General features: G+C 36.4%; 1 protein-coding gene across 6 annotated transcripts in view; it reads left to right on the forward strand.

Annotated features, from left to right (window-relative positions):
* The window catches only part of PIAS1 (protein inhibitor of activated STAT 1), a 169,615-nt gene that overhangs the window by 111,844 nt on the left and 34,119 nt on the right, over positions 1-23,652 (forward strand). For all 6 annotated transcript variants that reach the window (XR_008380615.1, XR_008380616.1, XR_008380617.1 and 3 more), the window contains exons 3-7: positions 5,362-5,446; positions 5,708-5,755; positions 9,759-9,849; positions 10,994-11,128; positions 18,810-18,915. Coding sequence is in view for 3 of the 6 variants with exons in the window: in XM_053593865.1 (XP_053449840.1) it covers positions 5,362-5,446; positions 5,708-5,755; positions 9,759-9,849; positions 10,994-11,128; positions 18,810-18,915 (465 nt within the window). In the remaining 3 variants the exon portion in view is untranslated. The remainder of the gene's footprint in view (positions 1-5,361; positions 5,447-5,707; positions 5,756-9,758; positions 9,850-10,993; positions 11,129-18,809; positions 18,916-23,652) is intronic.

The following is a 23,652-nucleotide window of genomic DNA, read 5'->3' on the forward strand; positions in this document are numbered from 1 at the left end:
TGTTTAGCAGGCCCAGGCCGGGTTTGAACCCAACAGTCCCTGTGTATGTGGCCGGCACCCTAACCACTGAGCTACGGGTGCTGAGCCAGGTAATCATTTTTAATTAATTTCAATTTATCCTTCTGGTTTTTAGTTTTTAAAAAAAGCCACTAGCTTTATGTATTCTTCCTCTCTTATACAAAAAGCATACTATATTTTTTCTTTATCTTGACTTTGTCACTTTAATATTGTATCTTGGAGAGATTACTTCCATGCTAATATCTAGACATCATCTTCATTCTTTTTTTGGTTGCAGAGTATTCTGTTATATGAACATTTATTTAGTCATTATCCTATTGGTAGATATTTTGCATGAGAGTGACATTAGTATTAACTGTGTAACTAATGTATATGATGGATATAAAACCTTGAGGTTATGAATAAATGGATACAGATATGAAAGTCCAGAATATGAAGATTAAAGATACAAAGATTTCAGGTCTCGAAATAATTCACAGCTTTGTTGTAATTCTCAAAATACCATTGGGCTTAAAACATCATATCAGAAAGACTTGGGAATTTATCTAGATGAATAAATATTTAAGTCCATATTAAAGTTGTAAAAAAATATGGATGGAGAGAAACACAATTATATTAAAATGTAATAAAGCTAAAACAATTAAAAAATTGAGTCCCAGCACCAGGATAAAAATGACCATTGGGTAAATAGTCCAGAAATGAAACATGTTGTATATAAGGATTTAAAATATGTGAAAAAAGCAGAACACATACTCACAGGGAAGGGAAAGTTTATTTAACAAATATTATTAATGGGTGGCGTCTGTGGCTCAGTGAGTAGGGCGCCGGCCCCATGTACCTAGGGTAGCGGGTTCAAACCTGGCCTCGGCCAAACTGCAACCAAAAGATAGCTGGGCGTTGTGGCGGGTGCCTGTAGTCCCAGCTGCTCAGGAAGCTGAGGCAAGAGAATCGCTTAAGCCCAAGAGTTTGAGGTTGCTGTGAGCCGTGTGATGTCATGGCACTCTACCGAAGGCCGTAAAGTAAGACTCTGTCTCTACAAAAAAATAAATAAATAAACAAATGTTATTAGTATAACATAAGCAATTTGGGGTAACAAATTTACATTTTTAAAATATATACTAAAATAAATTCTAGATGGGTTAAATAATTACATAGAAACAAGCTGAAGAATTAAATTATGGATTGATGTTAAGAATGAAAATAACTTTCTGAATTTAGAATTAGAACTTGCAAAGAAGCTAACTGATTAGATTAAATAACAATTTAACTTTTCTGTCATCCAAAAAATGTAAAAATCATAGCAGGCTAGGAGTAATATTTGGAGTGAGTTACCAATGTATCGATGTTCTTATGTATGAAACCTACATGTGTGGCATAGGACAAGATGAACAATTAACTAGGAAATTTAACATAAACAAACATGGAAATATTTTAAATGCAAATTAAACTACTAAGGAATTACTAGTATCCACCTGTTAAATTAGCAACAACTCCCATGCAGGGCAGAGAGTAGGGCGTAATTACTAGATGCGTAAGTTGCTAATGGGTCTTATATATAAAGTAATGATTTGGAAAGCACTCAGACACATGATGTGTTAAGATTTGTAAAAATCTTAATACTTTTTGACCCTGAAATCTCACATCTGATAATTGATCTGAAGAAATAGTAACTTCTCCCATTCCAAAAAACAAATCTGTTTGTTCACAGAGTTGTTTTAAATGGTAAAAAATTAGAAACACCCTAAATGACTAATCAGGGGAGCAATTAACATTTTCATATGCCCCTTGGTGGGATACAATACAATTATTAAAATGTGGTAATAGAGATTGCAGTTGAAAAATGTGATGAGAGTAACCTTTAAATAAAAGAATTTTAATCTCTCTTGTACAAAGAGGGGATAATTTTTTTTAAGTGAGCTTTCATATTGTAAGTATGATATGAGAATGACTGGAAGGAAATACATAAAAATGATAAGCAGTTACAGTAAGGAGGTAATAGGTAATTCTTTTCCTATTTTCTGGAATCTAGTGTCACACTAGGCTGCTTTGGCAGAAGTATAGCACCCAGATCAGGGGAGGTAATAGAACCTACGTTATAAAAGGAACATGGGCTTTGGAGACGGGAGATGTGCAAATCTTAGTTCTAACTTCATTTCTTCTACTTACCAGTATGAAGCCATGACAAACTAGTAACTACATTTCTTCATGATTGTCATGGATTAGCAGTACATTGCATACCTGTGTAGAACACTAACACATATTTTGAACATGCTTTGGCATTGTGTATCCAGTTCTGGCTGTTCCCACTCACTTCTTTCTTCTTTTCTTTCTTTCTTTCTTTCTTTCTTTCTTTCTTTCTTTTTTTTTTTTTTTTTTAAAGAGATGGAGTTTAGTGCCCTAAGCTGGAGTGTAGTAGTGCAGTCATAGCTTACTGCAGCTTTGAACTTCTTGGCTGAAGAGATCCTCTTGCCTCAGCCTCCCTGATAGCTAGGACTACATCTGTTATCCATTACACCCAGCTATTATTATTATTATTATTATTTTATTTTATTTTTTTACTAGAGACGGAATCTGGCTGTGTTCCCTGCCTTAAGTGATCCTCCCAAAGTGCTAGGATTACAGGTGTGAGCCACTGTCAACCCTGGCTTTCCCTTTATAAAAGTATAGCAACCTAGGGTGTATCCAGAATAGGAAGATCAGGATAGTGAGTAATTCGAAAATCTTTCCTGAAAGACAGTGGGAAGAGTCAGTGAAAAGGGAAAGGCACGTTAATGCTCTCTTCAGGCATTTGAAGAATGGCTGTCATTGGATGGTGATACTAGTTCAGATGAGGGTAGAGAATTATGTATTTTGATTGAGTATAGTAACGTAAGGAGAAGAGGAAGCAGAAAAGGAAATGTTGGTTGTTTATTTCATTTATATTCTTCAAAATAACCCTGTGAGGGTGTGCGTGTATGTTTGTGTATTTAAATATTAGAGGAAACAGAGTGGGTAAGTACCCAAAGTCACATGGCACATACGTGGCAAAACCAGTTTGGAATCCAGGTCTGTGTAATCTCATCTTTTTCTACTACATTTTGCTTTTGTATTGGGCTACAAGCTTTCTTATAATTAAACTGTTCATCATCCGGCGTCTTCTGCCTAACAAAGTCATGCCACTCCTCCTCCATCTCTAAAAGAGTTCAGAGAATGAAGGGAAAGGTACACTGTATATAAATATATATCTGTAAACTATTACACTAATACTGTGTGCATTATATGTAAACATACAGGAAAAATAGAAGTTTGTAAAGGTTATGATTTCACATAAAATTTTAGATTTTTTTGTAAATTCTAGGGTTAAGGTAAAATGTCAACTTTATAAAACATTTTTTTACAGATAAATTTTTTTTTCTGTATCCCTATGGGTTGTCTTTTATATACACAAAGATGCATCATACCCCCCAAATTAGAAGTCATTGTTTTGAAAGACTGTGTAATTGTCCTTTCAGTATGAAGATTTTATAGAAGAGCTAATAATAGTTTGACTTTCAGAAAGGTTTTTAAATAGTATAGAACCAAACTATAAACACTTCACTGACATTTGTAGCAGTAATTGAGTCTGAAAACCAGAGTGTGAAAGGTGCTTTTCCACATAAATGATAGCAAACCTGTGAGCATTATAATGGATACATAAATAAGGGATTATTATTAAGTAAAGCTAGATTTTCATTTGCACCACAACAGATTCATTATGTTAGTTACATCTTTTCCAAGTCTGTATGTGTCCAAAACTTCCATAACCATATATTCTAAATTTTTGCCTAGAGAGTAATAAGAATTTTTGTACTTGGTAAATTATTTTAGCACTGTTTTAAAATGGAGCCAAAGATTTAAATTGGACCAAATCTGACTAAAATCTTTATAGAGATATATCCTCTAAGAAACAAAGGGGTCAGTTGCTGGCACTGCTTTTCTATATCCTGTTTCTTACATTGGCCATTGACAGATTGGTGCTTCATAATTAAGATAATTTTTTGGGCGGCGCCTGTGGCTCAAGGAGTAGGGCGCGGGTCCCATGTGCCGGAGGTGGCGGGTTCTAACCCAGCGCCCCGGCCAAAAACCACAAAAAAAAAAAAAAAAAGATAATTTTTTCTCTTACTCACTGTTTCTTAGTGGTAGATTCTTTAAGAAAAAGCCTTACCAAATCATATAAAGCAGAAAGCAAATCTAGCCTTTAAAAGATACTCTTAAGATGAAATTTTAGATCAGCAGCACTCTTTGCCATATTTTTTTCATTTTGATACATTTATACAGATTTTTTGACATACTTCCATTTGAGTATGTCAAGGAAGTTTTGCTTGCAGGTAAGATCAAACCCAGTTTAAGTAAGAGATTGAAATTGTTAACCTAAACTGCTTTTTCAAAACAGGTTTTAAATGGCTTACGTGCCAGGAGTTTCTTGGTAATAACTCTTAGTGATCTTTTTGTTATAGAAAATTACCCTGGAAAAGTATAAACAGTTTAATGTTCCTTAAATTTTTGTATTCTTTTACTCATTCAACAGTCATTCAGTGATGCTTTGTGCGAAGCATGGAGGACTCATTAGTGAGCAAGAGGGATTATTACCCACTGATTTAAAAAATGTATATGTATATATCAAGTATCAAAATCCATTATTGTTAACAACTTTGTACTCAGGAAACCCTGCTGTGATCTGACTGTATTTGCCTAGCAGCTTGCTTACTCTTTTCTCTCTCCTCGCCTCTCTTCCCTTCTCCCCCTTTATTCTCTTTGTCTTCTTAAACACTTTACTTTGAGATAGTGACAATAAGCAAATTTTGAACTCAAGTTATCAAAGAACAGGAGAAACATATATTTATTGTAAAAAACTTACATGGTAGAGTTAAACAAGAGATGAAAAAGTTTTAGTTTACCCTAAAAATCAAATGTCATCTCCCCTGTACAGATCTCAAGGCAGGTATGAGAAACCATGTATCTTTAAATGGGTTTAAATTATTCTATTTTAAGTAAATGAAAAATTAGTATCAATTTGTTTTTATACAACTTTCCTTTTTAGATATAAACATTTATATGATTAGATAATTTTTTGTTGGCTTTCTTTGATTACATATTCTTTGAATTTGAATCCTGATATGTTATTTCTAGAATTAGCCATTTTTTGTGCCTATTTCTGTTTGTTTTGTTACAATTAGCATATTTCTTATTTTTCAGTGTTTTCATTGCCTTATGTAAACCCTAGAATACATCCCAGTTAATTAAAGATACGTGAGTGTGTTTTTTGCTGTTGTCTTTATTAGTAAATTTAAAAGTAATTAAAAGTATAATTCTTGTCCTCTTTAGCATCAGACAACAGTCAGCGCTTTCGAGAAACCTGTTTTGCATTTGCCTTGACACCACAACAAGTGCAGCAAATCAGTAGTTCCATGTAAGTTGTTTTCAAGTGTAACTTGGAGTTTGGCCTTTGAATCCAGTACTGTCTATGAAAAGTGATTTTAAAAAGCAGTGTATTGGTGAGTTTATGTTATTGTCATACAAATATTAGTATTGATAATACTGTAGTGTGCTAGTTACTCTAAAAACAGTTACATCTGATCATTTAAAAAACTTATCTGGAGTAAGTGTCTTTGAATCAAGTCTCATATGCATATTTTTAAAATAATTATAATTCTGATTCTGTCTATTCTAGGGATATTTCTGGGACCAAATGTGACTTCACAGTGCAGGTCCAGTTAAGGTACAGTTTTGACTACTGTATATATATTCAAAGAATAAAAGAAAAATTCTTTAAAGATTAATAAAAACAAATCTACCTGATTTTCAGTAAGCATATTGAAAATATTGGGTTTAGATATTTGGGTAAGGGAAAGCATTCTGTTAAGAGATGCCCTAATTTTTATCCAATTTAGGTAGCACAGCAAATCATGTACCATATATCTAACCATATTTCTCTAATTTGAGTCCTCTTAGTTGAGAAGCTTTAGCTGGTGATTTCATAGTGGTTAGCTCTTTAGAAATACCAAGTTTTGTGAAAGCAAGGGCCTTATCTCTGTTAAGAGGCAAACTCCTATAATAAGGAACTAATAACTTAAGTCTACAGTATCTCACAGACTAACAAACACCAAAATATTCTAATTTGCGTTGTCCTGTATTTTATTTTTATTTATTTATTTATTTATTTTGAGACAGAGTTTCACTGTGTCGCCCTCAGCTGTGGCATCACAGCTCATAGCAACCTCAAACTCTTGGGCTTAAGCGATTCTCTTGTCTCAGCCTACTGAGTACCTGGGACTACAGGCGCCTGCCATAATGCCTAGCTATTTTTTGGTTGCAGTTGTTCTTTAGCAGGCCCTGGCTGGGCTTGAACCCACCAGCTTTAGTGTATGTGGCCAGCACCCTACTCACTGAGCTACAGGTGCCAAGCCCTGTATTTTTTTTTTTTTTTTTTTTTGTGGTTTTTTTTTTGGCCGCGGATAGGTTTGAACCCACCACCTCCGGCATATGGGACTGGCGCCCTACTCCTTGAGCCACAGGCGCCGCCCCAAGCCCTGTATTTTAAATAATTGATTAAATATGCTCTAATTTAAAATCCATTTGAGACATCTCTTGAAAATTTTCGGACTAACAGAAAATTTTCCAACATAGATTTACGCCTTCCTTTTATTTGATTCTTTCCTTAGCCCACCCATTTCTTCTTAGAATATATAAGAATCTTTCATTTTAGCATGTCTCTTGCTTATATAAACCAGTTTTACCATGCTCTTATTTTTCACTGACCATGTATGAGTGTGTGTTCTACACTGTTCTTATTGTGTTAATAATAGGGATAGAAAAGAAAATACAAAACAGTTGTTTTCTTCAGTACCTGTTTTCCCTATATCGTGAAGAGAATACATCAGACAGCCTGGTATCAATGCTCAGATATGAAGTTGTATGTACAAATTAAAAATATACTAGGAAGTCAGAAAAAAGATTAATCTAAAGTACCTACACATGCTTCATGGAACAGTGTGAAAACTTCTTATCTAGGCTTTTAAATAGTAAGGTGAAAACAGTGAAAAAGCAGAGGAGAAAAGGAGCTGAGGACTGCAAAGGATATGACTATACTTATTGGCATTTATACAATAAAACAACATGACAGAAACTTACCCCAGTATAGACTAATAATGATCCAAGTCTTGGTTTTGGAAGGCATTGACAAAAGTGATTCTGTGTAAAAGGCATACTTTTTCTGTCAGGGGCAGATTATGATATAATGACTGAATAAAGGATGAAAATATGTTGGGCGGCGCCTGTGGCTCAAGGAGTAGGGCGCCGGTCCCATATGCCGGAGGTGGCAGGTTCAAACCCAGCCCTGGCCAAAAACCAAAAAAAAGGATGAAAATGTGTCTTCATAATGGATTATTTATTAGTGGAATCTTCAACAGTTTCCTTTACATTTTACTCATTCTGATAGTTGACATTGTCCTTTACAATAATCATTTTCAAAGTGTTGCATGGAGCGATTCTTAGGGGTCCACACTCTTGCTCATCTCCTTTTCCCCACCCAGCACATACACACACACATCCTGAAACAAAGTACTGCTGCCTTTATCTTTTCTCTCTGTTTTGCGTGTTTGACTTCTAGATAAGTTTTCACTTAAAGAAAGGGCCCCAAGACCAAAATAAAGTTTAAAAACCATAGCTGTAGAATAGAAAGATCTAGTTATTATATGTCAGTATTTTATATTAATATATATACATTCTTTAAAGCAGCAACAGGTATGGTTCACATTTTGAAGGAAAGTTATCTTTTTAGGATATATCAGCTATCTAATTCAGAGATTCCAAGGGCATCTTAAAAATGGCTTAGCCGGGCAGTGCCTGTGGCTCAGTGGGTAGCACGCCAGCCCCATATACCAAGAGTGGCAGGTTCGAACCCGGCCCTGGCCAAACTGCAACAAAAAAATAGCCAGGTGTTGTGGCAGGCGCCTGTAGTCCCAGCTACTCGGGAGGCTGAGGCAAGAGAATCGTCTAAGCCGAGGAGTTGGAGGTTGCTGTGAGCTGTGATGCCATAGCACTCTACCGTGGGCGATAAAATGAGACTCTGTCTCTCTTAAAAAAAAAAAAAAAAAAAGATGGCTTAGCCGTTTTTAATTCAGATTTATCTCCAGAACTTTATTAGAAAAATTTATATTGTATTTTTGAATTATAGGTGGTTCTATTATAGGTGGCTCTTTGTGTTTTAATAAAATAAAAATTCTTCATCTCTCTCTCCCACTTCCCCATTCCTAGGTCTGTAAACCCAGTGTTGTAGTTAAGAATTTATGTTTATCTCATATCTTGATTATAAAGGTTTATCTAAAGCATGAAAATAATTTGGTCAGAATTAGCATTAATAGTTTCTCTATTAGATACCAAGTCTGTTTTCATTTGTGTGTCTGTTACTCCTCTCCTCTGTACCACTCTGCCATGAATTACTTCACAGAAACTGTTTTGCTTTTTTGTTCCCTCTTTTCTTTTTTCCCTTCAGTTTGTTAGGCTAGCTTAGATTTTTACTTTTTATTTAGCTGAATAAGAGTTGACTTGTCATATAAATTATTCTTTTCCTATAGCTCCAGGCAGCCAGAGTTCATATTTAAAATTTATCACTGCATTGGAATAATTGATTAAAAACTGTGAAATCCTCTTACTGTTGCGTTATAAAGAATCAGCCTATAATAGAAGGTCCTTGGGGTTAGAAATGGTTGAGTGAGCTTTGAGATCTGTTTGCTAAATGTATTTCTATAAAATCTTTGTAGGGCTCCCTAATCCCTTTGAGAATTTGATGGAAGGAATGGATTGTCTTTCTGTACAAATGAATATACATGTGGTCATAAAATCTTACATAAAAAATTATCCCATTTTGTGAACCCTCTCTACACTCACATTCCATGGCCAGCAGGTTAAGCCCCTATACCACATGTGTTAGAAAAGATGTTTACACATCATGACTATTTCACAGGATCCAAAGATAGGACTCTCACTCAGGGGTGCTGTGAATATTCTATAAAGGTAGAATGAAGCTTGGGAATAGGAACTAATAAAGAATAGATGTCTTAAATAGCAAATTAATAATTTATTTAAGAGTGAATAGAGTGAGAGTTCACAAATTATATAACTATCCTTGGTTTTTCCAAGAGATTATACATTTAATTTAGAAATGTTTTACATATTTCCAAAAAGTATTCTAGATTCATGCAGATATAACACAAATATTGTGTTGACTTACTAGACAGAACTTGGTTCTGGGGATGGTGTTAAAGCATTTTCAGTATTTTCTGCTGAAAACCAGAAATATGTTTCATAGACAAATAAATACTGGATGCAGGCACTATGTCTTCCTTTCAGAGATTTATAATACATATTAACATATTAAAAGCCTTGAGAAATTCTGTAATTGCTTTGATTCAAAATTTTTAAAATTTAACTACAGAGTTGTTTTCTTCCTTTTAATATTCTCAGAATATGCTTAAACAGCTAGTTGACAATATCATTAGTAGTCATGATTGCTGAAACTCTACATTGATAGAAATATTTATTTTAAACTTGATATATGCTTTAATGTTATGCTTATGTATTATGTAAAATGTCCAGTTTTTATACATGTCCCTTTTTTGTTTTGAAGTTGACTATCTTTTAAATTAGCTATTGAACAAAATACTGTAATAATGAGGTCATCCTTTAATAATAATAACCTAAACTTGTTCTTTATTATTTAGGTTTTGTTTATCAGAAACCAGTTGTCCACAAGAAGATCACTTCCCACCCAATCTTTGTGTGAAAGTGAATACAAAACCTTGCAGCCTTCCAGTAAGTCCTAAAAGCTATTTTTTAAATCATTGGCAGCATAACTGTCAAATAAGTCATCACAGCTGTTGCTCATCATAGTTTCCCATTAAGAAAACATTTTTATTTTGGACATATATTCATGGGACTGGGTGTAACACTTGTATCAACTGTGTACAGTTAGCAGCTGTGACATTAGTTGTGGTCCAGGATTTGGAGTTGGGTGTGATAGCATTAGTGTCATACTGGATTTGGGCGAGAAGTTATTTCAACAGAATCTCAACTGTGTTCATTTGAGTTCTGTAAGCGTATGGTAGAATGGGGATTTGGTGAATGGTGTGTCTTAAAACACGAGGTAAGGGTGAGTGCTGCTTTTGGTCCTCTTGAAAATACTCCTTCTATACCTATCTAAGCTATTTATGAATTTGGAAAATATTGTATACTGATCTAAGTCTTCATCTTAGAGATTTATAATACATATTAGCATATAAAAACCCTGAAAAGTTCTGTATTAAGGAAGCATAATTTAATTGTTTTGATTCAGAATTTCTTTATTTAACCAGAGTCTTTTTCTTCTTTTTAACATTTGTTAATAGTCAGGGACACTAGTGCTTCTCAGAACATGCTAAAACAAATAATTGGCAATACCATGAAGACAACTATAATTTGTTTTCCTGATCTTAAATTCAAGAGATTTTGGATTCCTATAACTAATATTTTTCTTGGGTTTACTAAAATGAATAATAATGTGAATGTTTGTTTCTTCACTTTTAAATGAAAACATTCATATGTCGTTTGTAGGGGAGTTTTTGTTTGGTTTTGGTTTGTTTTTTTTTGAGACAGAGTCTTCTTATGTTGTCCTCGGTGGAGTACAGTGGTGTCACAGCTCACAGCAACCTCCAACTCTTGAGCTTAAGCGATTCTGTTAGCTTAGCCTCCCAAGTGGTTGGGACTACAGGCGCCCGCCACAACACCCAGCTATTTTTTTGTTGCAGTTGTTTAGCTGACCCAGGCTGGGTTCAAACATGCCACCCTCGGTGTATGCAGCTTGTTCCGTAACCACGGTGCTACAGGCGCCAAGCTTGTGGGTTTTTTTTTTTTCTTAATGGAAGGAAATTGAAATGATTGTGAAAATGATAAGCAGTGATAAATTATATTTTATTCTTAGGGTTATCTTCCACCTACTAAAAATGGTGTGGAACCAAAGCGACCCAGCCGACCAATTAATATCACCTCACTTGTCCGACTATCCACAACAGTACCAAACACCATTGTTGTTTCTTGGACTGCAGAAATTGGAAGAGTAAGTTCATTTTTGTTTCTACTGGGTTTGTGTATTATAAGAAAGTGTTCATTACCATGGCTACCTGGGCTTATATGTAAATGATATTGTAAAATGAGTTGCTAAAGGATTTTTTGTTTTGCAATGAATTTTCAACATGTTCCTATTTGAAAAATGGGATCATTCATTATCTACTATTTTGTAACTTGATTTTTTCAGCAGTTATCATAGATGTCTTCCTGTGTCATTACATTTTCTTCAGAATTATTTTAAATGGTTATATCATATTCTAGTGTGAATATGCTATGTTAGCCTGTTCCCTATTGTTGAGTACTTACTTGATTTATTGATTGATTCATTCATTCATTGCTGTTTCAAAGAACATTTTGAAGACCTTCCTAGTATCTATAGCTTTGCATATGTACATGATGCAAATTGATAAATTCTCCAGAGTGGAATTACTAAGTCAAAGAGCATGCAGAATTTTTAAGAAATTTTGTGTACATTGGCAGATTGTCTTCCCTAGAGATGTATGAATTTTTATTCTCTTTCAGTATTGATTCATGTGTCTGTCAGCACTTAGTATCATCTGTAAAATCTTTTCCAATTTTATTAAGTAAATGGTGGCACCACTTAGCTTTTCATTACCACCTCTTTATTACCAAGATTGAATGTTTTGTTTTGTGCTTAGGTACATTTTAAAATTTTACTCATGTCTGTTTCTGTATTGCTCTTTTTCTTACTGATTTATCAGTTTTTCACATCATGACTTAACCCTCTCTTACATGTTACAAATATTTGTTTCTGGTTTGTTTGCCTTTTATTTATATTGTCTTCTAGACTTCATGGTTTACCTTTTACATATTTAATCCATATTAAATTTATGTGTAGTATAAGATAAAGATTGCTTTCTTTTTCTTTCTTCTTTTTTTTTTGAGACAGAGTCTCACTATGTTGCCCTTGGTAGAGAGCTGTTGCATCACAGCCCACAGCAACCTTTAACTCTTGGGCTTAAGTGATTCTCTTGGCTCAGCCTCCCAAATAGCTGGGACTACAGGCGCCCGCCAAAACTCTTGGCTATTTTTTATTGCAGTTGTCATTGTTGTTTAGCTAGCCTGGGCTGAGTTTGAACCCAGCACCCTCAGTATATGTGGCTGGCACCATCACCACTGTGCTACGGTCACTGAGCCTCCATTCATTTTCTGAATATCCAGTTCTAGCACTATTAGCTAAATGCTGATTCTGAAGTACTCACAGTGATGTATTTAATTTTTACATATCTTAGGTATGTTTCTGAACTTTTGTTTGAATAAACAAAATAATAATACAATAAACTATATTGTTTATTAATCTAGCATTCTTTTTCTGGGACAGTTTTCAAAAACCTTAGAATGTTTAAATTATTGTGGTTTTAAAATAATAAGAGTTTGTATCTATTCATTAATTCATTTGAAATTTATTGACTGCTTCCTGTGTGACATACACTCTACTCAAAATTGGCAGTACCACCAAGAGAAAACAATGTTTGCTCTCCTGAGGCCTAAGACTGAGTGACCAGTTGGTTACACACAAGAATATGTGAACTTACTTAAGTACTATCAAGCAGAGGTATGTGGCAACTTCACAGCATATTAAAGGGCACTTTGACAAAAGAGAGAGAGAACACATGAGACATCTTGAATAGACAATTTAGCAGATAGGCTCAGGGGATAAGTTTGGGTTAGAGAGAAAAAATGTGTGAGTGATGTGCATATTGACGGTTTATGAAGCTATACAGAGCTGACACTGCTTAGCTGTAATATGTCTAGTAGGAAAAGAGACTCCTAAGAGCTGTCCTTGAAATTATAGCATTTAATAGTGAGAAGAAGAGAATGAGCCTGCAGAAGATATAGGAAAAGTGACGGAGAGGTTGGATGGGGGTTGTGGTATTAGAAGCCAGGAGAAGAGTTTCAGAAGGGAAGGAGATGGTAAGCAGTATTGAACAGGCATTGAGGAGGTCAAATATGTTGAAGTCTGAGAAAACACCCTTTGAATTATGAACATGCAGTTGACTTTAGCATAAGCTCTGTTTTGGTAGATGATGAGAGTAGAAGCCTAATTATGATGAGCTGGAGGTGAGGCCATGGAAATTGTGAATTATAGAAGTGTGACTTTGGAAGAGGTAAGAGTGAGCTGAACTCTCTCATATGAGATGAGAGAGTTGTTTGTTTTAATGGGAGAGTCTTTAACATGTTTAGAAAATGATGGTGGGGATCTTTTTGAGAATAGGAGATCAAATACCTTAAAGAGAAAGTAGAGGGTAATCAATGGTGAATTGCATAGTTGAAGGAACTCAAGGTAGCCAAGAGTGACAGCTTTTTAGTGGGAGAATAAAAAGATTAGATACATGTATATATTTGGTACTGGAGAGCTGAGTACCTTCTAATATGATGAATTCTGTGATGTGGGTGAGGTAGGAAGTGTGAAGTAAGTTAGCACACAGTGAAGGAAGAAATTAGGGCTTTGAGGAGACTAGAAAGGTTGGAAAAGTTATTAGTGAGAGTAAGACTTATTCCCCCACACTGCCCTTTTTTCACATATATTCTTCCAGATGAACAGTAGAATTACTTTATCATGTTCTTCTTCTCCCTTCCCTGCCTCACCCCTCCATCTTTCTGAGAATTTGGATGAGATTTCTTTAAAGTTAATAGATTAATTTAGGAAGAATTTATTTATTTAGAGTATTTTTTTTTTTTTTTTTTTTGAGACAGAGCCTCAAGTTGTCGCCCTGGGTAGAATACTGTGGCATCACAGCTCACAGCAACCTCCATCTCCTGGGTGTAAGCGATTCTCTTTTTTTTTTTTCTTTTTTTTTTTTTTTTGCAGTTTCTGGCCGGGGCTGGGTTTGAACCTACCACCTCTGGTATATGGAGCCGGCACCTTACTCCTTTGAGCCACAGGCACCACTGCTTAAACGATTCTCTTGCCTCAGCCTTCCAAGTAGCTGGGACCACAGGCGCCGCCACAATGCCCGGCTGTTTTTTGGTTGTAGTTGTTGTTGTTTGATGGGTCCTGGCTAGATTTGAACCCCGCCAGCTATTGTGTGTGTGGCTGGCTCCTTAGCCTCTTGAGCTACAGGCGCTGAGCCTTATTTAGAGTATTTAAAATACCTGCTCCAGCAATTGTATTTTCAGATCCCCTTTTATGTTCCTTAGCAATTTAATACATTACTTATTATAAATTCTATTAATTCCTAGGTGGCTATTATTCTTAATTGCTATTATAAATAGGCCTTTGTTCTATTACATGTGTATGTTCTAAAGAATTTATTTATTATTGATTCATTTAAAAGCTAGTTATTTCTGAAAATTTACTTCATAGCTAGATTCATATATTGATTCTAATAGCTTTTTAGATGATTTCTTGGTATTTCCAGGTAGACAGTATTGAATTTAAGGTATATCATTATACAGATACGATAATCCTAATATTCATAGCATTTTTTCTTATTCTAGTGGCTAGAACTTTCCAAACAATGTTAAATAACACAGGTGCTAGTGGACATATTTGACTTGTTCTTCTACTGATGAGAATACTGCTATAGTTTTGTGGGAGTTTTTTTTTTTTTTTTGTAGAGACAGAGTCTCACTGTACCGCCCTCCGGTAGAGTGCCGTGGCATCACACGGCTCACAGCAACCTCCAGCTCTTGGGCTTACGCGATTCTCCTGCCTCAGCCTCCCCAGCAGCTGGGACTACAGGCGCCCGCCACAAGGCCGAGCTATTTTTTGGTTGCAGTTTGGCGGGGGCTGGGTTTGAACCCGCCACCCTCGGCACATGGGGCCGGCGCCCTACTCACTGAGCCACAGGCGCCGCCCGATACTGCTATAGTTTTAACATTAAGTATTACAGTGGCTCTTAATTTTTGATAGAATTTAATCGTATCAATTATGTATTCCTTTATTCCTCTTTTACTGGATATCTTTGTTAGAAATGCATTTTGAAAATTATCAAAATCCTTTTTAACACCTATCAGGTTTATATTTTTTCCTTGATTTTTCCCCAATTAATATGTCACCGTTAGGTTTTTAAATCCTTTTTAAATGTTTTACTTCTAATGTACTCTTTTCCCCCTTCTTTTTTTTTTTGAGAGCCTCAAGCCGTCGCCCTGGGTAGAGTGCCGTGGCATCTACTTAGGGGTAGAGTGCTCCTGATCTTAAGTGATTCTCTTGCCTCAGCCTCCCAAGTAGCTGGGACTGCAGGCACCTGCCACAATGCCGGGCTATTTTTCAGTTGTAGTTGTCAGTGTTGTTTGGCAGGCCCGGGATGGATTCAAACCGGCCAGCTCTGGTGTATGTGGCTGGCGCGTTAGCTGCTTGAGCCATAGGCGCCGAGCCTCTACCTTCATAAAGCATTGAAAATGTTTTGTTCTGTTTTCGTGTGTAAAAAGTATAGCCTACCAAGGGAGAAGTGGTGTGTTTTTGGCGAAATAGGAAAAAGGTCTGAACTATGGGAGAGAAAGGGAATATGGTTCTTCACCTATAGCACTAGAGAAGAGGGAAAATACGTTTTCTTGGAAAAGCTCCAAACTGCAGAGATTTAAAGATCTATAAGTTGGGAAACTTTTTTATTTTTTAATTAAAATATTATAAGAAAAAAAAGTTTTTTTTTGAGACAGAGTCTCACTGTGTCACCCTGGATAGAGTGCTGTGACGTCACAGCTCACAGCAACCTCAAACTCTTAGGCTTAAGTGATTATCTTGCCTCAGCCTCCCAAGTAGCTGGGACTATAGGGACCCGCCATAACAGCCAGCTATTTGCAGATGTTGTTGTTGTAATTGTCATTGTTGTTTACCTGGCCTGGGCTGGGCTCGAGCCCGCCAGCCCCGGTGCATATGGCTGGCACCCTAAGCACTGTGCTATGGGTGCCAAGCCAGAAAATTATTCTTTTTTGAAGCCTAGAAGAGAACTTATTAGATTGTTTTTAAATCACTATTTTATTTTAACTTGTGAAGATACTGTGAATAGTCCATGTGTACTCTCTTACGATTTGGCAGATGAATTTTGTATGATTGGTTGCCATTGAGAAATTTTATAAATATGTCTGTTCAAGTGAAATAAATAGGAGAGCTAGTATAGTGCCTGAAGGGAGTAAGTGAGCAATATTGTAACGTCTTATCCTACCTCAGGGTAGTCACTGCATTTAGCATTTATTACACTCTCATTATTTGAAAAGAAATTATTTAAATATAGGTTTATTATCATCCCTAATCTGAAATTCAAATTCTACAAAATCCAAAATATGACGTTCAAAGAAAGTCTCAGTGGTGGCTCGGCACTCTTAGCTTAATGATTAGGGCACCAGCCACACAAACAGGGGCAGGCGGGTTCGAACCCAGCCTGGGCCTGCTAAACAACAATGACAACTGCAACACCAACAACAACAAAAATAGCCAGGCATTGTGGTGGGGGCCTGTTGTCCCAGCTACTTGGGAGGCTGAGACAAAAGAATCGCTTAAGCCCAAGAGTTTGAGGTTGCTGTGAGCTATGACACTATGGCACTCTAGCCAAGGTGAGACATAGTGAGACTCTGTCTCCGTTAAAAAAAAAAAAAAAGTAAGTCTCAGTGGAGCATTTCAGATTTTGAATTTTTGGATTAGGGGATGCTTAACCAGTAAGTATAATGCAAATATAAAAATCTGAAAAGATCCCAACACAAAACACTTCTAGTCCCAAGCATTTTGGATAAGAGATCCTCCATTTATACTGGTGTAAAGGGCATATCGTAAGCAGATTTTATTTCAATTGCAGAGGAAGTATCTTGTGAACTTAATAATTTTGAAGACTTTCAAAAAACCAAGAATATCAGTGTAATACTATTTATATCAATAGTTGGAGTTAGGTGGTAGTACTTGGAAAGGTTAACAGGAACAATAGAATTACCTAAGAGGTACTAGGCTGCTGTTAAGTTTTGGGGGTTTTGCTGCTGAACCTTTTTCATACAATGTAAAGTTTAATTTCATATTATTAGTACAAGTGGCATTTGTTAATAATTTGACATTCTTTTTGCTACTTTTTTTTTCTATTTTGTTACATGTTTCAGCTAGAGTGAACGTACCTTTTTGTTGAACTTGTTGTGCTTTCTCTTTGATCTCTTCTTAAATATGTATATAAAGCCTTAGGGTAATTCCAAGTTCTGAAGATTCAAGCTGTTAGTACATAATTTCACAGTGTTAATTAGCATTTCTCCAGTTTTGTATCATACTTGAAGCATGAAGCAAGTAAGTAATAATGGTGAATAAGGCACTTTTTTCTAAAAGAAACTTTTCAGTTCTGTGTTAGATTAGTGTATTGTATGCTCCAAAATTTAGAAAAGTTATAAGGTTACCATACCTTAGTAGTATATTCTGAAATTAATTAATGAAAGTAAATTAGCTTTTTTGACACCCCCCCCCAAATATTTAGAATGTGAACATGAATAGGTTTTTGAACTTTAATTGAAAATTTGACCTTCCATAGGGTCCTGTAGGATATTTTTACCGAAAGAGGAGATTGCATTTTTAAAAGTGTGAAAGTTGGATTGTGCATTGAACTAGATTAGGAGGGTCAAAGCAAGGGGGCATGTGAAAGCAAGAACTAGAGAACTACACTAGCCTTGATCATTAAGCCCCTTCTCCTGGTACTCAATACTCTTTTCCTTTTGTTTTCTGTGCCTGCTATTTCACCAAGCAGTTGGATGATTATGGGCAGATTTTATAATCTTTTTGTGCTACAAAAATCTTTCACTTAAAAAAAAAAACCTATCCTCCCTATCTTCTGCAAACCTTCTGCAAAGTTGAAATGAAATATATAGTGTATGTTGAGAGTTAAAGTGTAAGATGGCAGCCGTTATTTTCTCTTTTGCTTCTTTTCAAGTCTCTTAATCTTCTTGATCCCAGCACCAAATGGAAAGTGGTCCTTCTCATTTAGATCTCCTTCCATAAACCTCAGCCTTCTTTCTTCTTGTCAAACCATGTGCCCTTCACTCAATCTCAGCTTGTTGATTAACTTACTTCTTTGCCCCTCTCCCACTGTTTTCTCTGGATAGTCCCTCTGCTAGCTGTGGATATTCATCTGTTTATTTGCCAAAATGGTGGTAGTTTCTCTATGAAAATGCTTTTTAATATTCCCTGTGGTTGTTGTGATAATGGCTTGGGTAGACTCTTTTCAAGAGCTAGTTGAAGGCATAGAGGTTAAAAGGTGTAATTTAGAAAGCCAATCTCATTTGTGATTTTTTTAAAAATTGCCACTATTTTAGATAGATCTATTATTGACTACGGTTTATGATAACTTGGACGTCTTATTGCCCTTGGCTTATATTTAAACAATGTTCTTTATTCTAAGTGCCTTAAGTTCATTGGCTTCAATGAACTAGGTAGTCAGGGAACATAGGAACATGACAAACCTGGGTTTAAAATCTGGATTTGTCACTTGAAAGTTGCAAAATTAGGGCAAGTTCTTTTAATGCTCTGTGTTTTAATTTCCTCATCCCTAGGTTTATGATCACCTCAGCAGCTTTTTGGTCAGGATTATATTAATTACTATTCATGAAAACACCTAAGACAGTGCTTGACAGCAGGTGTTCTAAGAAGTGTTAGTTTTCTTTCCCTGTCACTGTGGGATTAAAATAGATGTACTATTTACTTACATATGTTGTTTGTTTTCTACATCTTTTTTTTTTTCCAGAACTATTCCATGGCAGTATATCTTGTAAAACAGTTGTCTTCAACAGTTCTTCTTCAGAGGTTACGAGCAAAGGGAATAAGGAATCCGGATCATTCTAGAGCTTTAAGTACGTATGATAAACTTATTTTATTTGTGCAGCTGAACTGTATTGTCAGGTTAGAGTAGGAGTTTCTCAACTCAAGAAATTATAGGAATTTTTTTTTTTTAATAGAGCCTGTTGTCGAGGATTAAAAACACCAAGAATCTTGTTTCGAGAGCTTATAAAATAAGCCCTAACAGTGGTTTTAATATCCTTGTGATAAGCTATATTTTATAATCTATATTTTACTGATCTGAAAATTAACTTTGTAAGTCAGTGTCATAAATTAAATCAATGTTTAAGGAATTTTAGGAAATGGGAAGGCAATCTTGGTATAAATTTTGAGAATTATTTTAGATTATTGGTTTATCCAGGAAAACAGGATTATATGATGGCTATGCCCTTGCATTAGCAAAGTAAAAAGAGTGAGTGGGGTGGGAGAAATAATAATGATATGAGTTCTGCCATTAATCAATATCTGGCCTTGGACAAGTCACTCTGCTCCTGAGTGTCATATTCCTCATCTGTACCAACATGTTTGTACCATATAGTTTCTAAAGCCTCTCCAGAATCTGGGTTCATAGGTGTGAATTCCTGGATGGTTCGTTTTGAAGTGTCGAGTTTGAGGTGTGATGTTTGCTAATGGGCTATTCTGGCTTCAGTTTTTAAGGGTTAAGGCCAGAGGTCAGTGGCCTTTTAAAAGAGGTAAACTAAGTTCTTCCTTCATTTTGTTTGTGAGAAGAAAAGAATTATAGGGAACAAAATTTTTACAGGCAGGAATTAGAGAGTTGTCCTTTAAAGAGTCTTGATGTGAGTTGATTAATGTAACCTGCTGTCAGATTTGGAGTTAGGATTATTCTGGTGCAAAGAGTTAAAGACACTAGGGCCAGCTTGCCTCTCACTTCCTTGCGTAAGCATATATTTTATCCTTTTCAGATAAAAGATGCCACTACCCCTGAATATCAATGTGTCCTTAATGGTTTATTGAAGGATTTTTCTATATTAAAAGGGCCCTTTTAAAAATGGAGGTAACTGTAAGTTGGAGGAAGCACACTTTTGGTTAATGTCTCCAGAGGTGTGCGTAGACACATGATGTTGACACGTGATGGAGAACTAGAATGACAGCACTGGTTTGACAGCAGGGAGAAGGAAATAATGGGGACCCTAAAAGAAGAGAAGGGGCAGATATCTGCCTTGAAGAAGAGTGCAAGAGAACTTTTTTCACAGTCTTGCTAAAGTTACTCCTGGTCATTCCATTGAGAATCTTTATATATGCCTCAGAGTGTTAGAATTTCAGTCATTCAGAAAGCATTATGGACTCATGTGAGCCTGAGTGGATAGGGAATACCAAGAAATAAGGCAGATAGAGCTGTTATATTTAGTAACAACAATAACAACAATAAGGCAAGCTGTCTTTGCTCAAGCTGTTCACTCTTTTCTACTTTTAGCTATAGCACCACCTACAGGGAGATGGGAGTGCAAGGCTGATACTATTTTATTTTCTCTAAGGAACCACTGTTAGCTACTATTAAGCAGCTTTTGCTTGAACGTACTATTTTTAGCTATTTATTTCAAAAGCTACTTATTTCAACTCCTAAATACTTCTGGATATGGAGAGTAATTTCATGTTGGATGAGGTTTCTGTGGCAATGTATATCTTACTTATTGGCTAAGGGAACAAATGGAATATTAATGTGCATCCCACCAGTAAGAAACTTGTTGTTAAAGGACACTTTATTTACCTTTATGCTAACTGTAATAAAGAAATTTCCCAAGAAATTAATATAATTAAGATATTGTTTAAAATAACTTGATTTGGCTGTGTGCCTGTAATTTCAGCACTTTAGGAGGTTGAGGTGGGCGGATCACTTTAGACTAGCTTAGGCAACATAGTGAGACCCCGTCTCTACAAAAAAAAAAAAAAATTAAAATTGAAATTAGCTACATGAGTTGGGCAGTATCTGTGGCTTAGTGAATAGGGCACCGGCCCCATATACCGAGGGTGGCAGGTTCGAACCCAGCCCTGGCCAAATTGCAACAAAAAATAGCTGGGTGTTGTGGCGGGCGCCTGTAGTCCCAGCTACTTGGGAGGCTGAGGCAAGAGAACCACCTAAGCCCAAGAGCTGGAGGTTGCAGTGATCTGTGATGCCACGGCACTCTACTAAGAGTGACAAAGTGAGGCTCTGTCTCTAAAAAAATTAAAAAAAAAAATTAGCTACATGTGGTGGTGTGTACCTGTAGTCCCAGCTTCTCAGAGGCTGAAACAAGAGGATCACTTGAGCCTAGGAGCTTGAGGCTGCAGTGAGTTATGATCATCCCATGGCACTCCAGCCTGAGCGACAGAGGAAGACCTTGTCTCAAAAGAAACAAATGCCAAAAATAACTTTATAAAAGGAAATGTTAATTATCTCAGATAGTTTTAAAGAATCAAACTACTTACAAAAATGTTCATTGTAAGTCATTCTTAACCTTATAAATAAATTCTTCTAGCAAAATTTTAGTAAAATTTTAGGTTCTGTTATCTTTTTGAAAGAATAAAGTTGGTAGCATTTAGATTTTTCTTTTTTTTTTTTTTTTTTTTGTGGTTTTTGGCCGGGGCTGGGTTTGAACCCACCACCTCCGGCATATGGGACCAGAGCCCTACTCCTTGAGCCACAGGTGCCACCCAGCATTTAGATTTTTCACAGAAAAATCCATTTTCTGATTATCTTAGAAGGTTTTTTGTCCTGTGGTTTCCACCTTTGTGTAGAATTAATCTCCTTACAACTATCACAAAAACAGTCTTTTACTAACTCTAGATCAAGTTCCTTACTGTTTTCCCTTCTCCTTTCAGCATTTACTTCAAACCGTAGCCATAATCTGTTCAAACACTATCCCCCCTCTCTCAGCACTCTGCTGGTGCAAGAAAATCAGGGCTATAAGATGTGAATGCTCTAAACTGCCTATTTCTTCCTTAGTCTTCATGCCTCCATAATTATTTTTCAGCTTACCTAATTTGTAACCATCCTCAGTATTCCCTTTAGTGTCAGGAGGAAATGTTCCTTTTCCTGCTCACAGTTACTCTTTTATTCATATATTCTTCTCATGAGAGTACTTGTGTTCCAGGCATGGGAGAATATTGCTGTAAACATACACACACTGTCTGTGCAAACCCGAAGTTTGTAGTCTGATGGGAAGGACAGATATTAAATAATTATACAAGTCATTAATGAGTTATACTTGTGACATGTGCCTTGAAGAAGATAGGCAGGGAACTCTGTACAGAGTACAGAGGTACAGAGGGAACATAGTCCTCTTTGGTGTTGTGATGCTTAAGATAATATTTGAAGGAAGAGTTAAGCACAAAGATGGGAAAGGAATATGCCAAAGGAGAAGTCCAGTAGAGCTAAAGTGGAGAGAGCAGAGGAGGAGAGTGACTAGAGAGAGAGAGACAGGTGTAAGTTCATATAGATGATAGAAAGCCATTAAAAGATTTTTTTTTTGAGACAGAGTCTCACTATGTCCACCTGGGTAGGGTGCTGTGATGTCACAGCTCACAGCAACCTCAAACTCTGAGGCACAAGCAATTCTCTTGCTGCAGCCTCCCAAGTAGCTGGGACCACAGGCACCCACCACAACACCGGCTATTTTTTGTTGCAGTTGTCATTGTTGTTTCTCTGGCCCAGGCTGAATTCGAACCCACCAGCCTTGGTGTATGGGGTTGGCGCCATAACCACTGTGCTACAGGCTCCAAGCCCATTAAAAGATTTTTAAACAGTGGGCGGTGACTGTGGCTCACAGGAGTAGGGTGCCGGCCCCATATACTGGAGGTGGCGTGTTCAAACCCAGCCCCGGCCAAAAACTGCCCAAAAAAAGAAAAAAAAAATTTTCAAACAGTGGATAATCTGATCCTCACTTTGAGGACTGAATCAAAGGGGGGCAAGACTCATGCAGCGAGGCCAGTTAGGAACCTATACAGTAGTGCATGTAAGAGATTCTGGTGTCTCAAACCAAGGTGACAATAATAGAAATAGATGAACTGAAGAGTAGAAATTATATTGATTGGTGGGGTAATGAGGAGTCAGGGATGAGTTCTAGGCTTCTTACATAAGCACCAGGTAACATGGTAGGGCCATTTGCTGAAATGGAAAACAGTGTTGAAAAGATTAGGTTGCAAAAGGGAGATCAGAGTGCACTCTCAGTCTTGTGTTTGAGATGTGATGAAACATAAAGGTAGAGATGCTCAGTAGTAACAGTGTTAAGAGACCTGGCTCATCTCTCACTTACCTGCTCTTTTATCCTGTTTTCAGTTTCTCCCTCTTGCCGGCTTTTCTTGTCACCCTTCCCTGTCAAGCCTTTCATTAAAAAAAGAAAAGAAAACATGCTCCCCACCAAGTAAAGCTCTGTGTTCCTTCTGTTGTTCTTATCCAAATTTATGAAAGAGTAGTCTATGTTTGCTCTTTTTATCTCCTTGCTGCAACTCATTAATGGTCTTTTAACTCTCCCCCAGTCGTTTCTTTGAAACTGCTCTTTCTGATGTCACAAGTGACAGTCCGATTGCCCAAATTAAAGTATATCTTTTCAGTTTTCACCTTCAATGAAATGAAATACTTCTGCTGCATTCGACACCAACTGCTTTCTCCCTAACGTTCATTTCTTCCTCTTCTCTGACCACTTTTTCTTAATCACTTATCTTTAGGGAATCGTGTGAAGGAAAACATCCTAAATGTTGGTGTTTTCTGGGGTTTCATTCTTGGCCCACTTTTCTACACATTCTTGTGGTTT

This window comes from Nycticebus coucang, chromosome 6, assembly GCF_027406575.1.
Source record: "Nycticebus coucang isolate mNycCou1 chromosome 6, mNycCou1.pri, whole genome shotgun sequence".
Classification (NCBI taxonomy): Eukaryota; Metazoa; Chordata; class Mammalia; order Primates; family Lorisidae; genus Nycticebus; species Nycticebus coucang.